Source organism: Zootoca vivipara, chromosome 2 (genome assembly GCF_965207765.1).
Source record: "Zootoca vivipara chromosome 2, rZooViv2.hap1.1, whole genome shotgun sequence".
NCBI lineage: Eukaryota > Metazoa > Chordata > Lepidosauria > Squamata > Lacertidae > Zootoca > Zootoca vivipara.
The window spans coordinates 75,802,606-75,821,659 of NC_142584.1; the positions used below are offsets into that span (position 1 = coordinate 75,802,606).

The 19,054-nt window shown below is 41.4% G+C and overlaps 2 protein-coding genes and 1 non-coding gene across 3 annotated transcripts; 1 reads left to right on the forward strand and 2 right to left on the reverse strand.

The window, feature by feature from the left end:
* Positions 1-1,862: 1,862 nt before the first annotated feature.
* LOC118081573 (platelet glycoprotein IX-like) lies at positions 1,863-6,138 on the reverse strand. The gene is made up of 3 exons (XM_035108067.3): positions 5,856-6,138; positions 3,822-3,945; positions 1,863-2,962 (listed from the first exon to the last, which is right to left on the reverse strand). The coding sequence occupies exon 3, from the start codon at positions 2,959-2,961 to the stop codon at positions 2,341-2,343; it is 621 nt and encodes a 206-aa protein (XP_034963958.1). The 5' UTR covers position 2,962; positions 3,822-3,945; positions 5,856-6,138; the 3' UTR covers positions 1,863-2,340.
* A 1,892-nt stretch (positions 6,139-8,030) lies between these two features.
* LOC118081574 (platelet glycoprotein IX-like) lies at positions 8,031-12,798 on the reverse strand. Its single transcript, XM_035108069.3, has 2 exons — positions 12,726-12,798; positions 8,031-9,850 (listed from the first exon to the last, which is right to left on the reverse strand). The coding sequence occupies exon 2, from the start codon at positions 9,840-9,842 to the stop codon at positions 9,195-9,197; it is 648 nt and encodes a 215-aa protein (XP_034963960.3). The 5' UTR covers positions 9,843-9,850; positions 12,726-12,798; the 3' UTR covers positions 8,031-9,194.
* A 2,899-nt stretch (positions 12,799-15,697) lies between these two features.
* On the forward strand, positions 15,698-15,803 carry LOC118081623 (U6 spliceosomal RNA). The gene has a single exon (XR_004692094.3). It is a non-coding gene; the product is annotated as a U6 spliceosomal RNA (small nuclear RNA).
* The last annotated feature ends 3,251 nt before the right edge of the window (positions 15,804-19,054 follow it).

A 19,054-nucleotide genomic window follows, 5' to 3' on the forward strand; every position in this document is an offset into this window, starting at 1 on the left:
ATTTAAGAACTGGGAAAGTGAGGAGCCGATAGCAGAGTTGGTTAGAGCATGGTGCTGATAACACAAAGTTTGCAGAAGAAGAAGAAGAGGAGGAGTTTGGATTTGATATCCTGCTTTATCTCTACCCTCAGGAGTCTCAAAGCGGCTAACATTCTCCTTTCCCTTCCTCCTCCACAACAAACACTCTGTGAGGTGAGTGGGGCTGAGAGACTTCAGAGAAGTGTGACTAGCCCTAGGTCAAACAGCAGCTGCATGTGGGGGAGCGGAGACACGAACCCGGTTCACCAGATTACAAGTCTACCATTCTTAACCACTACACCACACTGGCTCTTAGGTACTATGCCCATATGGAAAAGCTGCATATTCCTGCATTGCTGGTGGTTGGACTAGATGATCCTCAAGATCCCTTCCAATTCTATGAAGATGGTTTATCCAGCAGTTCCCCATATGACATCTAGTGGTGGGACCTGGGAGGTAGATGTAATTCATCTATCGTGAGGGATAAAAGGATGTGAAAGGGGGAAATTCTCCTCCCTGAGAGCTAGTAACTTGAGTTTTCAACCCGTCTGGAATTTTTCTTACTAGGTAGAACAATGTGCGCCCGAACCATGCTACCACATTAACTATTATGACTTAGAGGGCTATATTCGGGTTTGTCCTGCAAGAGCAATGTAGTTTGTGAACTGTCCTATTCTGCTCCCGAGATATTCCTTGCAATATAAACCCCCTTCTTCACCTTCCATCTGTAATAATGATGGACATTTAGCTCCTTATTTAAATAGCTGTCTGTTTTATGTAACATAACAAAGACATTTCTAGCTGTTTTCACGTATGTGAGAGATGGTTATCAGAAAAAATTAAGTTAAGTTGGAGTAAGAATCAAATTAATGGGTTTCATTTATAGACTTTGGTGTAGCTAAAGTATATTTGAGACAGGAAAATGTGTTCTGCATGCATGCACGTGTGTCAGAGTTATGGCACAAATTTACATAAAATTTGCATATGGTGATTTATATGTATGGTTGCTGATTTAGGCCAGTTTTTAGAGGGAGAAGAGGAACTCTGGCTCTTGTTGTCATGGCTTACTCTGAGCTATTGGGTGCCAGCAGTATTTTATGGGTCCCACACACCATTATGTAGACTGGGCCCTCAACTTTGTCCACAATCTTATCCGCAAGAAGTGGTTTTTTAATGGACATATTAATGCTAAAAAAAGTCTTGTTCAACATCTAACATGCCCCTTCTCCACCTTCCCATCCCTACTCTCCATCACAACCAACTACTGCATGTGCCTGTGGGCAAAGTAAGGTGTGAGTAGTTGGGTCTCATTGGCACTGTGCTTTGCCAGGGTGCTCAGCCTCCCTGTAGGCAGAATGTGGGGTGAGAAAAGTACAAGTACAGAAAGGGTGGGGTTAGAAGAGTACAAGATCTGGGGTGCAACCCAATGGCTCTGGGCCACCCTCCACTAAAGTTGCATATGACCAGAGTGAAGTGTCTGTCAACATTGCAGCATGCACTAACTGCAATCTTTGGCCCATCTTCAAGGGCAGCTCCATGTACAACACATTGTGAACAGGTAGGTAGCCGTGTTGGTCTGGGTCGAAGTAAAATAAAAAAATTCCTTCAGTAGCACCTTAAAGACCAACCAAGTTTTTATTTTGGTATGAGCTTTCGTGTGCATGCACACTTCTTCAGATACAGATCTGAAGATACAGATCTGAAGAAGTGTGCATGCACACGAAAGCTCATACCAAAATAAAAACTTAGTTGGTCTTTAAGGTGCTACTGAAGGAATTTTTTTATTTTACATTGTGAACTTACATTGATAATTCTCTGACATGCAAGCAGTCACATAAACAGGGTTACCAGAGCATGAAAGCTATATTTCCCCATTGGCTTGTACAAAATGTTACCACGTCAGCCTCTAGGCTTGGGCTGATGGGTTATCAATATGGTGATGATCACAACCAGGAAACAACTCAGCTCAGCCAGAGCTGCAAGCCCTATCACTGACCCATTAGCCTAAAACTGTAATAACGGTTCAGATCTCAGAGCCAAGTTGCACCTCTAATTGCAGGATATGCTTTCACCAGCAGCATGAAGGCATCATAAATCAGAAACATAATGATTAAAATAAGGACACTAAAGTCTTTTAAAGTTGTGTATGATGGTATTCATGCAGTGAGCACATTCTTGATGAATTGAATTCCCACCCCTTAAAATGAAAAGCCAATAATAACAATTCTTTTCAGTTTTAACGATAAACAGAAATCATTTGCTTGACCTTTCTTCTCACTTGGCAATCTAACACGCAGTAATCACTGGCAGTGATAAATTACTCTAGACTCTTGCTGTTCTTCTTTTCAGCTGATAAGAAGTTGAAGGTAATGTGTTTGGGGTCTCCATGCTGTTGTTGCAAATCTCTACTTTAAATTTAGGCCTTTTTGTAATCAAAACCCACAGGAAGAGAAAGAGCACAAAAATGAAGAGGAAGAGGAATGTGTCACTAAACAAGAAATCGGAACAGAATCTTCGGGGTGTGGAACAAGAAGGAAGCTCACTCCTTCTTAGTTCAGATATTGCTTTTTTGTGAAGTGAAGGTGGAGTGAAGCATCTAATGTCACTAATCAACGTGTTTCCCGTTTGGTCTTCTAACCAGTTCTTCAAGTACATAATTCCACAATCGCAATGCCACGGATTGCTAGATAAATTGATGATACGCAGTGCCTGAAGATTATCAAACGCTCCTGCAGGTATTGTTTCCAGATTGTTGTTCTGGAGGTACAGTTCTTGGGTTGAACTTGGTAGAAGTGGAAGAGTTGCCAGCTCTCTGAAGCCACAGTCTACTTTTAGTGGGTTGTGGTCAGGTGGAGAGCATGTACAAGGGTGCGGACAGGAATTTGCAGAAGTGGCTTCAAGGAACAGAAGTATCAGTAATCCTATTCCTTGACTTGTGACCATTCTGAAAGTTGAAATCATGGCATCAGTGCAAAGAAATAAGTCACAGCACATTCATGAATGTGTACTAATGTATAGTATTTTTTCAAAGATTTTAATTTAACAAGAGATAATGCCTCTCCCCTCCCCATTCTGTACTTTTGCAGCTGAATCTATTGTTCCCTTCTCCTATAAAGGGAGGCTCCAGTAGTGGCTGATATAGATTTCCTACACTTTCCTGTCAAAACAGCATGAAACTTGCATATAGATTTGTCTTCTGTATGCATCACAAAGTGACATGGGTGCAAGCCATTGTATACTCTCAGGTGTGCTCTTGCCACTCATTATACAGTCATACCTCAGTTTAAGTATGCTTCAGTTTGAGTACTTTCAGTTTAAGTACTCCGCGGACCCGTCTGAAACGGATTAATCCACTTTCCATTACTTTCAATGGGAAAGTTCGCTTCAGGTTAAGTATGCTTCAGGTTAAGTACAGACTTCCAGAACCAATTATGTACTTAAACCGAGGCACCACTGTAGTCTACACATAGGTTTTGCACATTTCCATTGCAGTTTCATCTCCCATGTAGGAAGTCTATAGCATGTGGGCATCCATGGGGAAAGGGAATATTACTTTGGAGGGAATAATGTATTGTTTGTTTTACCAGGCCATTGCTGAAACATCAGATTGAGGATCAGTTTAACTTTTGATTTAATGTTTTCCTCTATGGAACATTTTGGAATTATCTCTGGTGGGCATATCCAAGGAGACCACTGCCAGAGTGGGGGAGAGAGAAGGGGAAGGGAAAAAACACTCCTTACTCTGAACTACATCTCCGCTTCCTGTTCCTTATGGGGTATCTCTTTTATAACTAAATACTAACCTCTGAAGGGACAAGAAGAGTCCTTCTCCAAATGTGGGATTAGACTCAATAATCTTGTCTGAAGAAAGCAGATTTCAGGGAGTTGGTGGAGCTTGCTGTTCAGAGGTGGCGAATCTGACGCTTTCTGTAGACAAGTCATAATAATTTTATATATCACACATTTCATATGTAAGCATCACCATCCTACACATTTTGAAGAACAGTGAGTGCAGGAAATGAGTCAAGGTGGCAGTTCAAACCAGCACCCCTCTTCTCCATGCACTAAATAGATGTGCCTGTTTACAGATTTGTTGATGGTTGCAAGCTTCACTGCAGTGTTTGGCCCAGAGAGATTAACATCTTAGAAGAAAGAGTTTTTAACCTTTGTCCAGTAAACTTTGTTTAATTCAAAAGACAGCTGAGTTTCCTTGGGTATAAACAGAAAAACCAATACCATGTTTGCAGGACATGTTGGACTGATCTAAATACAACAAAGCCTCACATACAATAATGCCCTGTAGGCTAATGTTTCAAATTATGGAAGGGTGTCCTATGGGGTTGGAGGAGGGACACATGGGAGGCATGAAGATTTAGCCAGGAGAGACCAGTACAGCCTACCTTAGGATAAATTGCAGCTTTGTTCCCAATTGTATTTTTCTGCATGTGGTTTTAAGACAAAAGCAAAGCTGCCCTGTTCTGTTGTTCTTGCAATGGCAATGTTGGAAAACTATCCTGTCTACATCTCTTCATGGTAGTGGGCTGCACATATAGACCCACATTCTTATTCATGGAACTGATGGGGAGTGCTGGATATGGAGGCAGGCAACAAACAGAAATTTTGAGAAGCATTCTCCTAAGGCCAAGTGGTGGTCCTAGCATGGTTTTCCCTACCCAGGTTAATAGATGGTAAACAGAACAAGATGAAGAAACAGTCACAGATTGTTCCTAGTCTGGGGAAGGAGGGTATCAGAGAGGAGCTCAGCACCCTGCTAACAAACTTTGAGCACCACCCACCCCACTTTTGAGAACATCCCTTAATTTCTTGTGTGCTTTCATTTTTTGATGCAGCAGCAGTTCCTGCTGTGTTCTCCAAAGAGAGCTAAAGCTTATCTGTAGCAAATGAGCAAGAAAACCTTGTGATGCATGAAATGCATAGAAGAAACCTTTCATAAGATCTAATTATGTACCATATCGTGAATGAAAATGTTAAAGCAAATTAAAGCCATTAATGTTAAATTACCCCCTGTGTTATGATTTATGCATGCTCCAAACATGTTAATTGTGGTTGGTTCGTTTTATAAAGGAGATCAGTTTGTTTATTTTCACTGAAAAAAACCTAGGTACTTTTATCCAAGTGAATCCAAAGTACTTTACACAGTAGCGTTTAAACTGTCAGTTACCAAAATCAATGGGTTGCTAGAGAAACAATACTTGATTTGAATAATAATTTCAGGTTATCCTACTATATTACTCAGGGCCATTAAGTTTGTTAGTTAACAACCAAATGCAAAACCTTTTAAAATACTGAGATGCCTAACAGCAGGGGTCAGCAAACTTTTTCAGCAGGGGGCCGGTCCACTGTCCCTCAGACCTTTTGGTGGGCCGAACTATATTTTTTTGGGGGTGTGTGTGAACGAATTCCTATGTCCCACAAATAACCCAGAGATGCATTTTAAATAAAAGCACACATTCTACTCATGTAAAAACACGCTGATTGTCTGCGGGCCAGATTTACAAGGCGATTGGGCCGGATCCGGCCCCCAGGCCTTAGTTTGCCTACCCATGCCTAACAGTATACAGTGAAAAACTTTGCCAACACCACGTTAAAAAAAAAAGGATTAAGAAAGGTAAAAACACTTAAAACATTCAGACTTTTTCTTTGCTACCATGGGCATGCAGGTCCCTTAAAAAAATTTTTTGTGTGCTTTTCTCTCATTATTTCTGCTATGTGTGGATATACCATAAGGTTCATTTGGACACCATGTCATGGACAGCACAGAGAGCATAAGAGCGGCTCTGCAGAAAGAAAAGACGCATAGAGATACTGACACTTACCTCAAGTCCAAAACACATGAGGAGATCAATCAGTTCACAGCTCTGCATTCTTTTTTTTTTTGGTTTTTTTTTTAGTATTTATGTTGATTTTGCAGCAGGATTCACTGCATACTCTTCAGTGCCTACGAGAAGGTAGAGTTGGTCAGAAGACTACTTGAGGGGCTTTTCGAAATCCCTTGGAGGAGCCTTTTTCTGTATGTTCCATTTTAGATCCATGACATAGTAATTTCTTGCCTTTCTGCAGGTTGTGGCAGCAAAGACTGTAATCAACAGCATGCACTGTGCAGCTGGAGTTGATTGGCTGCATGGGAAGTGGCCCAGTGCTGCTGAAAGAAGTGGCTGGGCAAGATAAGCTGGTGACGCTCCCTCCATCCTCTTTCTGAGCCAGTTAGCTCCTGCTCTGGAAATATCCCCCCAGATAAAGGCACAGGGGTTCCCACCTGATAAGGAGAATTCTGCTTATTGGAAAGACTGCTGCTCCACAATGACTTCTGCTAAGACTTTCATAAGAAGACTTGTTTCCAAAGAAATACTGTCACATTCACCATTATGCACCATATTCATTTCTGGACAGCTTCCAAACACAGAAGACTTCTCATTCGTTCCTGGGCTAGTCCATTTTCATTTTAAGTTGACATGAGCTCTCTGAAATCTGAAGTGTCATCACAGCCATGGAAGACGGCAGGATCCCCAAGGACGTGCTCTGTGGGGAACTAGCTTCAGGCCCCAGGCCCCTTGGCAGACCAACTCTGCATTACAAGGGTGTCTGCAAACATGATATGAAGGCTGGCAAATTTAACCTGGCCATGTGGGAATCCCTTGCAGATGACCACAGTGCCTGGAGACAGACAGACAGGTTGTGTACCCACAGCAGTGACCAGAGGAGGAATGACTGCTGGGAGGAGCACAGAGAGAAGAAATGCCATGGTGCACCTGTAGCAGCAAAACCTTCATCTGCCCCCCACTCCAACAAAACACCTGTATTGGCTTCTACAGCCACAGCAGGTGCTGTAGCCTTCCAATAGTTTGACTTCACCCCCAAAGGCACACTCCTCCATTGTCTCACAAGACAGATGGATGCCAACCAATTATATATATTTTAGGAACTGTGTGTTTATCCAAATGCAGCTAGGCTCCAAAGGATACAATTCTATACTCAATTATTTGGCAACAAATGCAGGAGATTAGTAGGACTTACTTCTCAGTTGACATGTGTATGACTGTGCTGTCGATTGTTTAAAGATTCTTAGAGAGTCCCTAATTATTACAGAAATTGGCACAGATGTAGCTTCAGTATTCCATCCACACTGTAAACAGAGATCAAGGTATCCAGACTTTTGGGTCCCTGCCTCTGCCTCCCCCCCCCCCCTGAATTGGATTTCAGCTGACAACTGCTAGAAAAAAAATCTGATGATCACCCAACTATCAGCAGTGGTGACATTTTGACTTTTTCACTTTTAGATATTTGGCTTTCTGTTCTGCCTGCCTTTAAAAAATTATAGCACTTTAAAACACAATGGCACTTAAGAAAAAAAGTATTTTAGTGCAAAATTTAAAATATACATTTTCTGCAACATGGTGTGCTCAGGCACATTGACCCTCCCTATATGATGCCTACTAGCATGGACAGAACCTTGCATGATGCACATACATTGACTTTCCACATTTTGGTGGCCATAGCCATTTTCAATTCCACATGTAGCTTACCATGGAAGAGCAATGACTGGGTAGTATTAAAGGACTCAATCTGGAAGCACCCCTGCTGTTTACAAGAGAGAGTTCCTACTTCAGAAATGGTGGACAGAATTCCTACTCATGGAGCAGCCACTCACTTATTCACCCAATACCCTTTTCTTAAATTCAGGTATTTGCCATCCTCATGAGAGCTGTTGAGAAATAATACGGGTCACTGCCATAGCATCCTCAAACCAGAGGAGGGGAACCTGTGGCCCTCCAGATGTTGTTAGGACTCCAGTCCCAGCCAACCCCAGCCAGCATGGTCAATGGTCAGGGGTGATGGGAGTTGTAATCCAGCAACATCTGGAAGGTTCCCCATCCTTGCTCTGAAATATATCTGGCATTAAGTGAGAACACAGCAATCTCTCTCTCTCTCTCTCTCTCTCTCTCTCTGTGTGTGTGTGTGTGTGTAAGTAATGAAACTGGAAAGAGACAGAATAGCTGTGGAAACATGCCACAGAACTTGCTGAGCGTGAGCTATCAGCATGCTTTATTTAAACCAACAAACACCTTGCTCGTTTTTGAGGATTTATGTCCTCTTAAATAACAAAAGGCATCCTGGTGCATCCTAATAAAGCCAGCATGGTGTCTTGAAGCAGGGGGTGTACAGACCATTACAACTATAAATTCATAACTAACATTATTGCAAGCAAAGTCACTATTGGGCTTAGTGGTTAGGAACAGTATGCAATGGATGAAGACTCATCAGTAAAGAGTACTAAAGTTTCAGTGACAAAGCCATGAAATTCAGCCATCCACTTCCTGAAGACAGACGTGTTTAAAAGACAAATACTTTTAGAACTGGTGCTCTCTATTCACAATATATTCATGGGGTATATGATACATTAATACACACCATAAATTCCATCCCAAATAATCATTTGATATCACAGCAGGCTTTTGGTTGGGCTCTAAAATAGTTTGCTATTGTTGTTGGTTAGTTGTTTAGTCATGACCGACTCTTCGTGACCCCATGGACCAGAGCACGCCAGTTTGCTATAGCACATTAATAAATGATCCAACATAAAAGAGATGCAAACTGAGCTCTCTAATCCAGTTCCTTTTTAGGCAAGAGTGTGAGTTTAAGGTTCTAAATTCTTTGGCCTGGTACCCAATTTAGTTTAAGATTAACTTAAACTCTATTTTTTTTCATATACATAGCCCTGTTTGTATAGCAGTGATATTATTAATTATCTTTGGGAATGTTTATACGGTTGAGTGCCACAGCAGAAGAAGCCATGGTGCACGAGAGCACATTTCCATTACCCCATGCTATGGTATTAGCACTTGTAGTAATAATTACTACGTAACTATTTACACAGCCAACAGAATTTGGTTATCCTTGGTTTCACCCCAATGGCTCACAGAAACATCAAGGGTAGGGTGTGGGTATTGCCATTTGGGAAAACATAAAGTAACTATGTACATTGTACAAGTTCTTATGTAATCAGCAAGAACAAACAGAATATAACTGGTGCTATTTCTTTAGCCTAAGGGACATTTAGTCATGGCTCTGTATGCGCCTGGAGCCTGAACAAACACAACCTTTTAAACAGATGACTTTGGTAATCTTACTGAAGAGCTATTAGTCACCGCAGCAGCTCATTTTGATTTCTGTTTTTCCGGGTCATGAATCTGCAGCAGTGGGACTTCAGAAGGATGTAGCTTCCTGGCGGCTTGGGAAGTTAATTCTTTTGAGTGTCGTAGAATGCACGTTGCTAAAATTAAGACAATGATTGCCACAAAAATAAGAGCAAAGTCTCTCCAAAAGAAATCAAGGCATTTGATGGGTTGAGGCTTCCTACATCCTTCCAGTTCATTCCCAGTCAGCTGACTCAAGGCTCTCAATTTTACAGAAGCCGGAGATGCACATTGAAGGTTGGCAAGAGAAGCGTTACTGAAGTCTTCCAGCCACTGCTTGAAATATAAAATAGAGCAGTCACAGTGCCAAGGGTTGTTGGAGAAATCAACTTCTTTCAGGTAAATTAAGTTGTCCAGTGCACCAGGAGGAACCGTGGTCAAACTGTTGTTTTGCAGATGAAGAATGTTGATGGTATGGCAAGAGTGGCATAATTCTGATGACAGGGGAGGCAATTCCTTCAGCCCCATAGAACTGCAGTTTAAAATCCAACCCCTTAGGTCTTCCTGCTGCTCACACAAACAGGGAGGGCAGGGCTGGGGTTGAGCTGTGCTTAATAACAGTAGCATGACCAGTATCCCAGCGTTGGAGGAGATCTTTACTTTGTTCATAATTTCAGCTGTGGGACAAGAATATGCATAATGCAATTTGTTGCTCTGTCTTTTACAGCAAAACAATTTTGCCCACTGGATTCTACCAATAGATATTCTAGAATTTCTTTGAAATATGCTGCACAAATTGCTCCTATACAATATATGGCATTCAGCACCCTCAAATGATATGGAAGAGTGGCAACAAGAGACGTAGAAGAGACTCATGCTGCTGTTGTATAATGTTCAGGGTTACACCAAGTATTCCAGATCTTCATGGACTACAGTTCCCATCATCCCTGAACATTGATTATGCTGCCTGGGGCTGATGGGAGTTGTAGTCCATCAACATCTGGAGGGCACTACATTGACTCCCTCTTGCTTAACCCATTATTTTAGAAAACGGTGCTGCCCAGAGTACATGGCTAAATTGGGGGGGGGAAGAATATTTGAATAGCAACTCATCTGGTCAGTGGTTTTGGTTCAGGAACTTGATTTTCCATTGAAATATCAAGGTAACAGAGGATAGAAGATGATCAGTGTCTGGTGTACCAGCCACTGATTCATGCCTTTCCATATGTTCAGAAGTGCTAGGATGATTTCTTTACACTGTTCAGATTTCTCATTTTATTCGGATCGGTTGCTGAGCAGTCAGAAGCTTCAGTGTTCTCATTTGTGGCCATTTGCCCAAAAAATTACTTTAAAAAAGATACTTCGTATTTAGAAGAAGCTGTTTTTATATAGGGTTGAAACTTCAGCACTTCCTATGATATGCATATAATGACTTATTGAACTAGTTTCCTGAACATGCCAAACTATGAAGAAAGACTCACTGCAGGGTATCTCTGTCTGTATCATATTGACATGTGATGAGGATTTTAGTTATACCATGCATTAGATGGAGATGTAGGTTAAAGTGGTTGTATCTATCTACTTCTCTCCAAATTACCCTATTTTCCTCCTCATCTTTCTCTGTTCTGTCTCTGAGGGACGACTCACACATACATGCTCACCATAGTGATTTTCAAGTATGGATGGATGCATCACAGATTGAGTATAGATAGAAATTCCATAGCACCTGATTGATGGTACTTTAAATGCACAGCTTTCCAATGAAGTGCTGAATTATCAACTGATTCACAAGAATATGCAAAACCAGCCTGGAGTTCTATGCCATTTCTCTTGTGCCCATCATAACTGCCAAGTTTTCCCTTTTCTTGCGAGGAAGCTTATTCAGCATAATGGAATTTCCTTTAAAAAAAGGGAGAACTTGGCAGCTATGGTGCCCATACTGTCTTTTTATTAACAAATAGCACTTTACATGACCTGAACACCCTGATCCATCTTGTTGTGCTAAAAAAAGAGAAGTGTTTGACTAGTTGTGCCAGAATGAAGACAGCCAACCCATTGAAATTTTTATTCTGATATGCATTGGAATTACATCTATGGTTCCTGATCTACTAACATATATGCATGCTTAAGCCTGCTTATGTGCATGGCTCTATCTTCTTAGCTGGGTTGGGTATTTCTATATAGTGGTTGTTTCTTATAGATGTCACACAAAATGCAATGAGTCTAATTTGGCAGGGTAAATATGGAACTGTACAGTATGTGTGTGAGTAAGAGACACAGAGAGAGAGACAGTGCATGGTACTGTTGAAATAATGACATAATTACTTCACAACAAGCAGAATTTAGGGAATATAATTCAGTTTACATTATCACCCTGCCAGCTCAATAATGTAAATTGTTTCTAAGCATCTTTCAACAGAATAGTCACACATATAAATACATTTTTAAGCACAATTAGTTGGATCAGGGCAAAAGAGGAAGATCCAATAGAAACATCAGTTTTTGACCATTATGTTTAGGACAGCTTTCCCCAGCCTGATAGAATATTATTTTCAGCCTTTTAAAATGGCTTATGAATTGGGGGTGGGGTGGAGGGCATACATACTGAAGGTGTAATGAAAGTTATCTACTCTGGTACAGAAGGCTCTTTTAAAGTTCATCTTTATCATTGTGAAAAATATAGGTCATGTTTCCTGAGCCAAAAGTTTTTTTATTACATATATTAGGCAGAGATTTAAGTTGAAGAAAACAAGTTTACAGCACACACCTGAAATGAAATGCTTTAAATGTGCTGAAAGCCACATATTTAAGGAAATAACTGGCTTTTATCTCTAAAAGTGGGCAATTCACCAGATCAGCATCACCGCATTTACTCCAGAGCTCAATTTTATATTGGTGAGAACAAGAGTTACAAGCTTAGTAAAGCCCAGTAAGGGTCAAACTCAGCAATATGTTAATCATGTCCTTAAGCACAGGAATTTTCTTTCAAAAATAGCTAGCACAGGGACCCAGCCCAGATTAAGACCCAGGCACAGGCATTAGCAGGCTTTAACCCTTGGTCTCCCATTGTGGCCCCAGTCTAGTCAGAGGGCCATGCCTCCTCGCTGAGCTATGGAGCCATAACAGTGAACTAATCATACACTCCATTCCACTCATGGGCATAGCCAGGGGGGGGGCAGGGGGCACCTGCCACCCTAGATCAAGTAAAACAATAGAAATACTTAACTAAGTGACCAATCACGTCAGTTCTGCCCACCCTAACAAAAATCCTGGCTATGCCCAAGATGCCACTGCAGTGGTTTTCTCTTGGAATACTAATAGCTCACAAAAACAACAACAGTAATTTGTGTGTGTGAATCTATCCAACTATCCAAGGAGAGAACTTGAAATGAAATCTAGTGGAAAATGAAAGAAGAGTTTCCAACTGCCAAATAGAAGTAGCAACAAATGCTATGCAGCAGAATATCCTGTGTGATTTAATAAGAAACTTAAGTAATGCCAAGTTTTCTCATAGAACTGCAAACTAAAAGATGGTTGAATTGCACACCTTACCTTATTTCTTAAAAAAGAAAGAAAAGAAATGCTGGTGTCTTCCCACTGAAGCTTCTTCCAGTCTTGCAGCAATGGCCAAAGTAGAATAATTCCTGAACTCCAGGAAGGAAATGAGTTCATAAAGAACTCACCACATAAGCCAAGCCTTCTTCATTATCTGTTTGAAAGCAGTTGCCTTTACAAATGCAGAATGCCAGCCTCCTAAGGGAGTTATTCTTTTGTTTTATTCTATATTGGGTTCAGCAGGCAAGAAAAAATAATTCCCAATACTTGTGGAGTATATTTTGTTTGCTCCCTAAAAGACAACAAAAGGTTTTAGCAAGATGAATTTCTTTGTTTCTCTTTGTTTCTCATTCTTAGCCCTATGTACTTTTTCATAAGCATCAAATTTTCTTTATACTTCTTAAAGTACATTGCTCAATTTAGGCTATATAAGCTTTGGGAGCTAGTGGAATTGTAATCGAAGAGCTAGAATGAGCCCCGAGGCCATCTAGTCTGTATCCTGCACCAAGGAAGGATTTATCATATCTTATTCCCCATACAAATTATTGTGCACAGAGAGCAGAGCAACGATGCATCATGGCATAGCTATCTTTAAATAAAACAGCAAATCTAATAATATGCTGAGCTGTCCCTTTTGCTTAGCCAGGAAAGTGTAAGACCTATGAGTAGCTGAGAGCCATTGACATAGGAGTCCATTAATCAGAGCAGCAAATGTTCAGCTGATTCTGCAGAGTTGATAAGATTGGCTGCATTCAGTGCTGCCAGTCAGAGTGGATAAAACTAGACTAGATTGACCAACATAAGTTACTTTCAGGCAGCTTCATAGAATGCCTTGGTTTGTGTTGGAACGGGATGAGATTGTCACATTTCTTTCTGCTGGAGGTCATGGTATCATCCAAACTAGAAGAGGGTACTTGGCCAACCAGGAAGACAAGGACCCAAGTCTTTTTTCCATCCCCTTTGTTAACACAACTGTATTCTTAAACTAGATTAACTAGATTTCTGAGCCAGGTGGAAGATGCACCCTGCAATAAATAAGTAGCCCATGTGGCAGTCTCCCAGAGGGTTGACCCTTACGTATTGCCCAAAATGAGAAAACTAATTACAAAAAAGCAAGAAATTTGCATAAAATTTGAATATGCTAACTAATGTTGAGAAAGGCAAATGTGCAAATAATTACTATAATTTACATTTTAGCATAGTGGAGAAAACTGACCGGCAAACTGTTGATAGCCAAACTTGGGTCAGACAGCTCTCCGAATAGAGGACAGTGCTTTGAATGTCCCTCAAACAGAATATTGTCATCTGTAAAGGAGAATATTTCTTCACTCAGTTGAAGCCAGCTGCAAAGAAGCTTTGTTTGGCTTAAAGACTCTTTTCCCTGTACTTAAAGGTCAGGAAAGAGAAGTGGACCATTTGGTTGTCTATGAGACCAGATTTGGCTTAAAGGCTGCTAGTTGCCTGGTTTATGGGTTTGTTTTTCATTAAAAATATCTGCTGACTTCAGCCTGCCATCTTCCATGGGTTTCATCTGTTCATGAATATCCACCATTCATACACATACACACATCATTTGTCCTGACCACAACTGAAACCTCCCATTTTTATAGGTGCCATTCATCCATGAAAAACACCAATGAATAATGTTCATTCATCTTTCATTCTCCACCAGTTCACATTCATGCCCTGGCTTCAACTCAAAAATATCCACCAGCTTCTGTTGACTAGCTTCCAAAGGTGAAATTCAAGCAGCTTACACCCATGAACACCAGCCAGCTCTAGCCACTGGCTTCTGAATATGATCTTTATCAGTTTCCACCCACCAACACCTGCCAGCTTCCATTAAGTCCATCACTAGACATCAGCCATTTTCCAGCTGTGGGTATTGGCTGTCTTGAAGCTGCAGTCCTGCTCAGCAAGTGACCTTGCCTTATTATCACTCCATAGCATCTCACAACCAGATGATCACATCCGTCCATCTGCCAATTCTCCTCCTACAAGTGGAAGAAAACAAGGCAATGCTGAATGTCACAGCTGTTGCACAATGTGTTCTGTTGGAGAAGAGGAAAAGACCCACCTTTGTGGGTCCACTCAGCTGCCATGTACATTCGTGATGTCACACGTAGGCTGCAGCCAATGGCAACAGGTAGGGCTGTAGGGGGTACATAATCATAATCTTGGGACTCACAACTGTGGGTGTACCACAGCAGTGATTTATTTGTGTGCTTTTTTGCATTAAAAATAATAATGCCCCCCCCACTTCTGCCTAGACTAGAGTCTATGCAATAGTTTGCAGTTAGCTCCCACCAGGTTGAAATTTGAAAGCTGCTCACACGATCAGCTTGTTAATTTTTTTTAAATAGGGGCTCTCACCCACCTGGAAATTCAAACCCTCCCCCTGGCACCTGGGGCCAGTCAGGCAAACTTGGCAACTTCAGGCCTGGGGGTCTGCCAACCCTAATTTTGCATGTCTTCAACCTGAGCACCCTGCCTCTTTCATGATGATAAACTATTGTTTTGTAAGAAAAATGAGGAGGCAAGACAAGCTATTGACTTTTAAAATCCTGCCATACTCCACAACCTGTCTGAGATTTTGTTTAATTATTATTTACTTTCAAAAACTGGCCTGAAGGGACCCCAACTCTTATTACCCAACACCTAAGATTAGTTGGTAAGCTTCCCTTAAAATGTGATTTATGGCACACATTTGTTTCCTAACATTTAAGAGCATCCGGAAACAGAGCTACAAGCAGAAGAAGAATAAAAAAAGGCAGAAAACTCCTTTGAAGCTCTTTAGAAATAATAATCATGGCAGAAAATGAGGGGGGGGGGAAAACAACAACAACCCATTAAAATGAGTAGGCTGCCTTGTTGCAACTACAAAGCAACAAACTGTTTCTGAAGAGACTGTTAAATGGAGTGGTTGAGCAGGGAAGATCCATTCAATGTAGCTTAAAAGTCCTGCTACTGTACTCGCTTCGGCAGGACATATACTAAAATTGGAACGATACAGAGAAGTGAGTATAGCCCCTGCGCAAGGATGACACGCAAATTCGTGAAGGGTTCCATATTTTTTTAAAAAAATCTGCTACTGGTTCTTAGCAGCTTCTGTTCGCATCATCAGAACTTGGTGAGCAGAACAGATATGGTACAGGTGTTGCAGGTCACTTCAGCAGCTCCCATCCATGTCTCTTGGTCCTACCGTATGTATAAGGTGAAGCAACACTCTGGGCCTCCCCAAAGCTAAAGTCTGCTATATGTAGAAACAAACCTTGCTAAGCACCACACACCCCTTTTCATTTTTTCATCCACAGTGCCAGTTTTTTTAAAATCACATCTAGCTCATCGACCAGGCTTGACGAGGACTTTAAGATGCTGGATGTCTCCGGTTGTGTACACACTAACCTGCATGCAGCAGAAAAAATGTATTTTTCTTTTTTCTCAACCTGGAATCATTCATTCTTATCCTCAACATGCTGCTGTCAATCTAGACTGATTCTAAATCCTGCTGTCCACAAAGGTGGGTGTTGCTACTTGATATACATTTGAAAACCATTTGATTAGGTTATCCAAGCGTTTTCCTCCCTGGCACACGCTCCAGGTGAATGAAGAAGGAAGTGGTGGTTGTGATCTTGGTATGCACCCACCCACAACATTATTGGGCAGGTGTGGATATATCCCTCTCCCTTCCCCATTCCTAGGCCTGCCTACACCTGCTTTCAGGTGGACATGCAGATGGTAATGCAGAAGGAATCTCCAATGAGCTTCTATTTTACGATAAAACAAGTTGCTCAATAAGTGCTTTTCAGGAACAAAGATGCAATAGAGCCAGATTGTGCATAGATTATGTAGACAAAATAAGTACTCTGTCTCCACTGATTCAATAAGAAAGTGTCCTATGTGCGCAGACTAAGTGTATGTAATAGCAAATAAAGCCTGGAGATTGTGACCTTTCTGTAGGACACTTGGGGTTTTCCGCTCAAGCCATGGGAGAGCTAGGATGTAGCAGACGTTAGCAAATTTTCCACCCTCTTGTGTCCTCAAAGCTTCCTTCCAAGAGAGTGTTTTCTTTTGGGGATTGATTATTCCATCAGCAGTGTGAGCACAGCTTGATTCATGCATACAAATGGTGTGTTTGAGCTCTTGCTGTTCTTCAGGAGTCGAGGTTCAGGACACCTGGATTAAAGTTAAATGTCCACAACTGGTCTGCTCAGGTCAACCTATGCAAAGTACACTTACAGAGAACAAGCTACTATCCTCTCATTAAGGAAATAATGCACTGTGGTCTCATTCATTGCTGTGAGTGATTTGTGCTGCTAAGGCAAATACCTTTTCATTCCTGGATTTTTACAATTCTCAGTCTTTTTACCTGCTTCTTCACTTCAGTTGCCTGGTGATTTTTATTATTCTAATTAAACACCAAGCAGCTAGGACTATTGCCTCAGATAATCCACCTCTGTTGAAACACACCCTTCTGTAATTGGATTACTATAGAATAACATACTGTGGACGTAGATAATAAAGACACATGAGATGCATTATTTGGAACTCCCCTGGATGATTCTTTTAACTAATTAGCAGCCACAACATGGGGCCTGCTTGGGGAAGTGGGGCCAGGGGAGGAGTGTTTAACTCTTTTTCTTAGCTTAACCCTTTAAATAGATGGATGGATTTCATAAACACTTTTAGCTTTCAAACCATTGTGCAGGGGGCGGGGGGGGGGGCGGGAATTAAAGCCCAGTTTAGCTTAAGATGAAAGACTAACACTAAATTCACTGCGGCTCCATCATCAGTTTTAATTTAAATGTTCTGTGCATAGATAGCATCCTGAAGGTCAGTGGGGCCAAGCATATTGGTACTGTATGTTGGACTTGAAATGCTGTCACTCAATATACATCTTAAGTTTCTGTTTTATTTTAAAATGCAGATTCCCTTCCTAATGCTGTTATTTGATCAGCTTATAAATTGAACCTGAATGCTTGCATTAAATGAATTTCAGTGAGATTTAAGAAAAAACAAAAACCCTAGGGTGTTCAACTTTCTCCCAGCAGGGGTCGCTGAAGTAGTTTTGTTCATAGTGGCACGTATGTGGAAGAATGTGTGCAATAAAATGGCTTAGGTCTGCTTCAGTTTTGTAACATGAGAAGCAAATTTTGCATAATTGAGAAGCAAATTTTGCATGTGTGCAGAAATTTCATATGCAACAGTCTGTAAAGGGTTTGAACACTTTAGCCTACCTTTAAGTTTTCTCTGTGTAGGAAATTCCTTATTTTTGATATTAAAACAAACAAAAAAACTAGAGAAAGAAAAAATCATGCTGAGTTTAGCTTCATGTTGTTCTTCATTCTGGTGAACAGAGCAAACTCCAGGATAACAAGTTTCAGAAGAGTTCTTATACCAAGGAATCTGCAAGCTCACATAGATCTTATTCGTTGTCCAGTTATAACGTTGATCTGTTAAGGAGGAAACATTTAGATATATGTGCACATTGTAAGATATATGTGTACATAGTTAGTACAGATACAGTAGACCTTTCCAGGAATTAGACATGCTGTAACCATCTATATATATAAAAATGTAAACTGGGCATGTGGGTTAGTATCCACCTCACACCAAAACCGCTTGACTGATTGCATTCAAATTTGGACACAACGTCACATGCGAATAAGCAAATGTCCACATACCATTTGCATACACAGATGACACCCCAGCACACCCCACACCCGTTTTGTGGACCTCAAAACTCAAGACAGCAGACACTGCTGGGCATACTGGGAAATAGAACCCAGAAGCTGCATCTCCAAGGGCAGGACAGAGTGCAGACAGGATAGCTCAGGTTTACAGGGAACGGAGGAAGGGACTCACCTGCGTTGTTACTGGGGGCAGGACGGGGACGAGATAGCTCAGGTTTGCAGGGAACGGAGGTAGGGACTCGCCTGCGTTGTGGCTGGGGGCAGGACAGGGACGGGATAGCTCAGGTTTGCAGGGAACGGAACTGGTAACCCACAGCAACACGTGGCAGGGCCAGCTAGTGTGTGTGATATATATATGGTCACGCATAGTGCTTGCATAAGACTTTTCTTCCAAAAGACCACAACTGTCATTGCTTAGTGACATTTCAACAGCTCGACACAACACTGTTGTGGGACTTCCATAATTTTCAACATCTATATGCAGCCGCTGGGAGAGATCACCAGGGGGTTTGGGCTGGGTGTTCATCAATATGCGGATGATACCCAGTTCTACCTCTCTTTCAAATCGGAACCAGTGAAGGTGGTGAAGGTCCTTTGTGAGTGTCTGGAGGCGGTTGGAGGATGGATGGCGGC

Bases quoted from the DNA above. Each gene is read 5' to 3' on its own strand.
- LOC118081573 (XM_035108067.3), bottom strand. From the start codon at position 2,961: ATGGTCACAAGTCAAGGAATAGGATTACTGATACTTCTGTTCCTTGAA.
- LOC118081574 (XM_035108069.3), bottom strand. From the start codon at position 9,842: ATGAACAAAGTAAAGATCTCCTCCAACGCTGGGATACTGGTCATGCTA.